The 6,868-nt window shown below is 36.6% G+C and overlaps 2 protein-coding genes across 2 annotated transcripts; one reads left to right on the plus strand and one right to left on the minus strand.

The window, feature by feature from the left end:
* Positions 1-888: 888 nt before the first annotated feature.
* On the minus strand, positions 889-1,194 carry Tsp_04577 (putative piggyBac transposable element-derived protein 2). Its single transcript, XM_003369103.1, has one exon. It carries the CDS (start codon positions 1,192-1,194, stop codon positions 889-891), a length of 306 nt encoding a protein of 101 aa, XP_003369151.1.
* A 2,353-nt stretch (positions 1,195-3,547) lies between these two features.
* Positions 3,548-6,612, plus strand: Tsp_04578a (zinc finger protein; the record flags this gene model as incomplete). The annotated part of the gene is made up of 6 exons (XM_003369104.1): positions 3,548-3,596; positions 4,522-4,546; positions 5,166-5,589; positions 5,734-5,988; positions 6,022-6,220; positions 6,349-6,612. Coding segments are annotated over exons 1-6 (1,216 nt in total), but the record flags the coding sequence as incomplete, so codon positions are not given.
* Between the last annotated feature and the right edge of the window lie 256 nt (positions 6,613-6,868).

Consider the following 6,868-nt stretch of genomic DNA (forward strand, 5'->3'; position numbering starts at 1 on the left):
GTCTAGCTCAGTCAGTTATGTCTAGCTTTATGCCCAATAGGACACTGCTTCCTGATTCAGATGTATCTCGTTTCTTCTAGTATTAGTAATACTGGTATTGACATCTATGAAAAATACAGCCCGTTTCCAGTTCAGAATTTAAGCAAGCAAAAAATATAAGATTCACGACCATATCTGATATTTGATTCATCAGTTTCTTGTTATGAATCATTACAACAGGCAAGCAAATACTGTTCAATAGAATGTGCACAAAGATTTATTTCGCCCATCATCTAATAACTCTTGAACGCAAAGCACTGAACTCAAACGCAACACCAAAAATGAAAATAAATTGGACAGTTTTGAATTTCATTTTAAATAACCATTTTGCAACAATATTTAGTTTTCATTTCATATTTTATCTACAATCGAAGATCAACTTCTGATATTCCTTGTAGCACCAATGCCTTTTGTTGATACTGACAGAATAAAATTAACCCTTTCAGACCAGCAATTTTTTCTGTGAAGCAAAATTTTTTTTGATATGCGTTTTAAACATGTTATGGTGTGTTTATGAAAATTCTAATAGGATTTATTGTTTGAATAATATTATTCCCATTTTTAGAGCTGTATCAAAATTGATACACTGGGCCTCAAAGGAGTACACGTTTCTATAACTAATTGTGCATACGCTTATTGTTCTTATGTACGCAGGCATGCAGTAATTGGCAGGCAAATAATTATTTATGAAATTCTGTAAAGCAGTTTCTGTTGCTACTTAGGCATAGGTAAATACTGCATTTTTTGCACAGACACGTCGCTAATTTAGAACACAGTCTGCATCTTCTTCGCGTTTGAGTGATTTCTGGCCAATGGCTAGTTTGGTCCTTTGCTACTTCTCTTCAGACGTCAGTAGGTCGTCTTCCCAATCGTCTTGACGTCAGGGGTGGCGTTGGAGAAGACGCACGAGAATGGCTTCTGGAAGTTCAGAAGACACAAGGACTGAATAACTTGGCAAGTGAAGCTTAGTAGGTCCAATGTGCCTGTGCATGTTCCAGGCATCTCTTTTCTGTCCCTCTTATACAGTTGCCATGCATTTGTCATGGCAGTGCTGATGATCCAAAAGAAAATGCGACGGGTCCATTTTCGACTTTTGTGTTCGATGCGGTATAGAGCAGCAAGCATGTTGTTCAGGTCTATACCACCCATATTCATGTTGTAATTTTTTTAAATGTTTGGGATTCCAACGTTTAATTATTGACAGGTGCATGGGGCAGCAACTACCAAATTACATCAACTACTAGACGTGTAGTGAGGACGCGATCTCAGTAATAAATATGAGCGATGGTGCAGAACTTTTAGAAATGTTATTGATTGCATCTGACAATAATTCATTAGACATCCTAAATGATTTTTCTCAGAAAAGTAATACGGGGTTGGGCAAGCGAATCTGAATACGCTGAGGGTAGTAAACATGATGCGCAGTTGCCGTTAAAGCCCAGTGTATCAAAATTGATACAGGTATTCTAAGGAACTCTACTCAGCACCCCAAAAACTTTAGAGGCTGCAGTTAATTTTAACATCATCTTCACATCAGCATCTACTAGTAAAAAAATTATTATCCTTAAATTCTGCTCAGTTCTCAATTTATACATCAAAATGCAAATTCATGTTTTTTCGTCTCACCTACCAGTACATTAGAGCGCATTATAAAAAATCTACTAAGATGAGAAAAAAAATAGCAATAAAATATTGTTAAGACAAATGTCAAGAACACATAAACACAAGCATGGCTAACAAAAACGTTTTAGTAAATAGCTATGGGGCATAAAACATTATGTATCAAAATTGATACGGTGGGCCCGAAAGGGTTAATTACACAGAAATGGCGCACGAATGCTAACATCGAAGAACGTAATGTCCACTGCAGAGTGAATATGAAGCAGCTTTAACTGCTATTCTGCTTCGTGCTGTCCATCGCTTCCTTTCTCCTTTCTGCTTTTCTGCTTACACTCATTTATCTGAGTTCAGTTATCTGAGTTTCAGCTAGCAATTAAATGAGATTTATGCATAAGATGCTTTTCCGTTTGTCAATACAATACAGATACAATGCAATGCAGTACAAATATAATACAACAAACCACTTGAATGGTCGCATTAACCTTTATCTTACCGAATTTTTATGCTTTCAGTTTATACGGTATTAAAGATTTTTCTTATAATTTAATAATGAGTAGAACTGATTTCCCAAAGGGATCTTCGCCTGCTTCTTCACATTTAAATAAATGCTTGTCACTCTAAGAAGTTCCATTTGTTAAATATTCGTTTTCTATCAATGGTAAGTTTTCTAATTCAAGGTTCCACTGTTTTCAATTTATGTATTCATGGTAGCATGGCTGATAATTTTTTTAACTTTATGATATTGCATAATTAATTTTTATAGAAAAAACTGAATTTTTTGATTGATATAAAAAAGGGAGGTGCTGTTCATATAGACGCAGCGCAACATTAAATGGTGCGAAACAAATAAGTTGATAAAAATAAAACTTTTGAAAAAAAAACAGCTATTCTGGTGGGTGCCGTTTACAGCTTTCTTTCTGTTAGCATTCTCAAAGTGGTTTACTTTTATCACGCCGAATGCAAAAATACTGTTCAGAAGAATCCCAACCCTAACAGTTGCTTTCAACTTCAGAAAGTTTTGACTTCTTTCAACAGTGTTATTGTTTTCCTTCGTATATTTTATTTAAATAAAAAATTAAAAATATGTAATATTATTTACAAATCAAAACAAATTTATTTATATATTTTGTGTAAATTGTAAACTTTCTATTTTTACATCTGAATGAACAATTAAATGTGCTGAAATGTGGGCATGTGGCTGACAGCGCACCTGTTCATACCCCGGCTAAGCTGCACAGTCTAAGGGATGGCGTACCCAAGCCGATTTCTTAATTGCTTTTCATTTTATCTAGTCGCCAGATGCGGAGTGACGTAAAAAAAAGATATATATACGAGTGAGGAGGGAGGAGGGAACAATACACGATTTCCAACGCATACGAAGAACACGGAACCGGCTGAACTACTTTCTGTCGCTACATCATTGTTGTTACTCACTATTTATTCTGAATAAATAAGACCTCAGTCACACCCGCTGTCGTTGATTTTCTATAATTATCCTACACAGTCTACTACAAAAAAGATCTTCAAGTTTTGAACGAAAGATATTGATACATCAACCAAACTTTTTTTATCATCGACCATCGCTCATAAAACAAGTATTATTAAGAATAAATTTCTTTATTATAATGTATCACTCTTTTATTTATTTTTAATTAATCAAAAATTTTAATCCATCATAATTTTCAATCAAATTTATTCTTTACCCTTTTCACAATTACTGATTCTCTATCAGCTTTATTTTACCTTTACGTTTAATTATCCTTTTGTCAGTTTGTATATCTGTTCCTATAATGGCCATATTCATGTAAATTCAAAGTAGTTGATAATTCTTTTTATTTAACTATTATGATATTTTTTATTTAACTGCTTGGCATCGTTAATGTGAAGGATGTGTTTGATGAGCAGCTGCAAGGGCATTGATATTTGGTTGGAAATTGGTGAGTTTCAGGCGCAAGTCTCCACGCATTTCCAGGTTCAGTCTGTTCCTTTGCTTTGATAAAATCGCATTTACCAATTCATCTGATATGACGAAAGACGCGAAAATATCTGACAAAGGCCTATGCAACATATTTATCAAACTCTTAGACCAAAGCCGCATTTTGTCTAACTGGCGTCTAAACGACCAGTAAGAAAAGGTGGTGAAAATTTAGCCTGAAGTCGAAAATACTCTTAGCATCGCGCAAAATTAATTTCTGGTAGTGTCTGTTGATAGTTCAGAAAAGTATAAATTATTGTTACAAAATAGTTCTCGACGAAATAAATTACTCAGATGGGATTTCAAAGTTCATATTCGATCCAGGAGTTCATCGACCCCCATTGGACCCCTAAGTCTTTATCGACCCCCATTCGACCCCTAAGCCTTTATCGACCCCTTAGAGCAGTGTTTCTCAACCAGGGGGGCGTAGGAAGGTTCCAGGGGGGGGGCGTGAGAAGTAGGAATTTTAATTCCTGCAGAGGTGTTTGAAATTCAGCTTGGTCTACTTCAGCTAAATTTTAACCGCCTATTTTTTCTGGTCATCTTAGTTTTAGCTTAACCGCGTCAGCTGTGCGCAATTTATAATTTCCCTTTGCACTAAAATCGCCTTTAGAAATTCACCTGATGTGACGAGAGACGTGAATAATTTTTGACAGAGGCATATGCACGATATTTATCAAACTCATAGAACAAAGCCGTATTTTGTCTAATGGTGGAAACAAGCAATGCGGTAAAAATTTCGCCTGAAGTCGACCATCACACTTTATTTTCTCATTCTTTCCTTCATTCGACATCGCGGCAACACCAACTTTTGTCTCACGTGTGCATATATTTGCTGTTTATTTGTTTCAGTTTTCAAGAGATTTTGTAATATCAGTTGATTTCAGATTGTCTGAAATCACATCAATTCAGGTTTGGTTTTTTCCGCTCCTAAGTTTCTAAGTATTTTATTCTTATCAGTAATTAAATCTCCCACTATGATTATGGTTTTTAACTTGGCTACTCATAATCGTGAACACAACGGTTTTATTACATTTCGCACCGCAGTTGTTGCTTAGAAAGTTTGTTATTATTTCCAATAGGCAAGTTATTTATTAGCGTACTGCTATGTACCACGAAGACATCCAGTTGGTAAACGAGTTGCGAAAACTAGTTAGATCGGATTATCCATACGACAGGCTAGAAAAGGAGGAAGTTAGTTAGCGTCTGTGTATATTCACATCATCAATAAAGTTATATTGGACGTTGGTGTGAAATACAATACGTACAATGGCGTCGAAAAAACGCAAATATGATGCAGAGTACATCAAATACGGCTTCGTGGCTATTGAAAAAAACGGCGTTGAAGTGCCACAATGCGTTCGTTGTATGCCTTGATACACTCAGCAATGATGCTATACGGCCGACCCGACTGCAGCGGCATTTGCATCACCGCCATCCTGAGTTATCAAAAAAACCTGTGGAATACTTTTGCGCTAAAAGAGATTCCCTTTCTCAAATGAGACTTGAGAAAAAAGTCAAGTATAATCAGGAGACTGTCAAGGCTGATAAGAGCATCATATGAAATAGCCATGTTGATTGCCAAGAATAAGAAACCACATACTATTGGAGAAAATCTTGTTAAGCCCTGCATTGTGAATGCAGTAAAGATTCTGCTTGGGGATGACATGGCGAAGCAATTTAAAAATATTTCTCTTTCTGATTCAACAGTTAAACGCCGAATCGATGAATTGGCTGATGATATAAAACAGCAAGTTCTTGAAAAGGTAAAGTGTTCTCCTTTTCTTGCTATAAGTTGTGATGAGTCCACAGACCAGGCAAACTGTGCACAGCTCATTGTATACGCACGGTTCATTGCAAATAACACAATTGAAGAAGAACTACTTTTTTCTGAACCACTGAAAACTACAACGAAAGGAGCTGATGTGTTCCAAGCTGTGTCAAAATTTTTTGAAGTAAATGGCTTGATGTGGGAAAAACTTGTTGGTGTATGCACTGACGGTGCACCCGCAATGCTTGGCTCTCGGTGTGGCTTTGTGAAGATGGTCTAATCAAAAAACCCATCTATTTTTGCAATGCACTGTGTAATTCATCGGCAGGCTTTGGTCGCTAAAACTCTGCCTGATGATCTCAGAGAAGACCTTAATTTTTCCGTGGAGGTTGTCAACTATGTAAAAAGCAGTGCATTGAACACTCGATTATTTGCGTCACTCTGTGAAAGTTTGAATGCTGACCACATGGCACTTCTCTATCATACAGAAGTTTGTTGGTTATCAAAAGGAAACATGCTTGGCCGGATTTATGAACTGAGAGAAGCAGTGGCAGAGTTTTTGGAGCAACGAGGAAGACGCACAGTGTGTCGAGCTTTCAAAAGTGAACATTTTCAGCTTAGCCTGGCATATCTTGCAGATATTTTTGAAGCACTGAATTCACTGAATTTGAAACTGCAAGGAGCAAACGCGAATATTATGGCTCATTATGATATTGTTCAAGGCTTCATTGCAAAAATTTCTTTATGGTTAAAACAAGTTGAAAGAGGAAATTTAGCATGGTTTTCAAGACTCAACGAGCTTTTCAGTGATAAATGTATCAGCAAAGTTTTGAAAAGAAAAATGAAAGGGCACCTTAGAAGCCTACAAGATGAGATTTTCACTATTTTCCTGACGTGAAACCTCAAAACCTGATCTATAAACTTGTGAGAAATCCATTTTTAGTTAATGTCGAAGACCTTTCACACGATCTTCAAGAAGAAGCCATTGAATTGCAATTCAACAACCTAGCTAAAGACAGCTTTGAAAGTATGCCATTAGAAAACTTCTGGGTGAAGTTACAAGCAGAATATCCTAAAATAAGTTCACAAAGCTTACGTATATTGGTTCCTTTCTCCTCAACGTACCTTTGTGAAACGGGATTCTCAGCTCTCATGACACTTAATACGCAACACCAAAACAGGTTAAACGTTGTAAGCGACTTGCGATGTACCTTATCACCCACTCCACCAAGAATAGACAACTTAGTCGCATATAAGCATTGTCAATATTCTCATTAAATTTTTATTGTGAATCATTCAGGAATGTTTTACTGTGGAAACTAGCTTGGCTTGATGCACCCATGAAGCAAAATGTTGCTTTGCGTACACTGAATACAGACCGCACTACTTTTTATTAGAGGGGGGCATTAACTGCAGAACTTTTATTAAGGGGGGGGGGCGTGCGCTGACAGGTTGAGAAACAC

Source organism: Trichinella spiralis (assembly GCF_000181795.1).
Source record: "Trichinella spiralis strain ISS 195 chromosome Unknown Scfld1557, whole genome shotgun sequence".
In the NCBI taxonomy this organism is placed as follows: domain Eukaryota; kingdom Metazoa; phylum Nematoda; class Enoplea; order Trichinellida; family Trichinellidae; genus Trichinella; species Trichinella spiralis.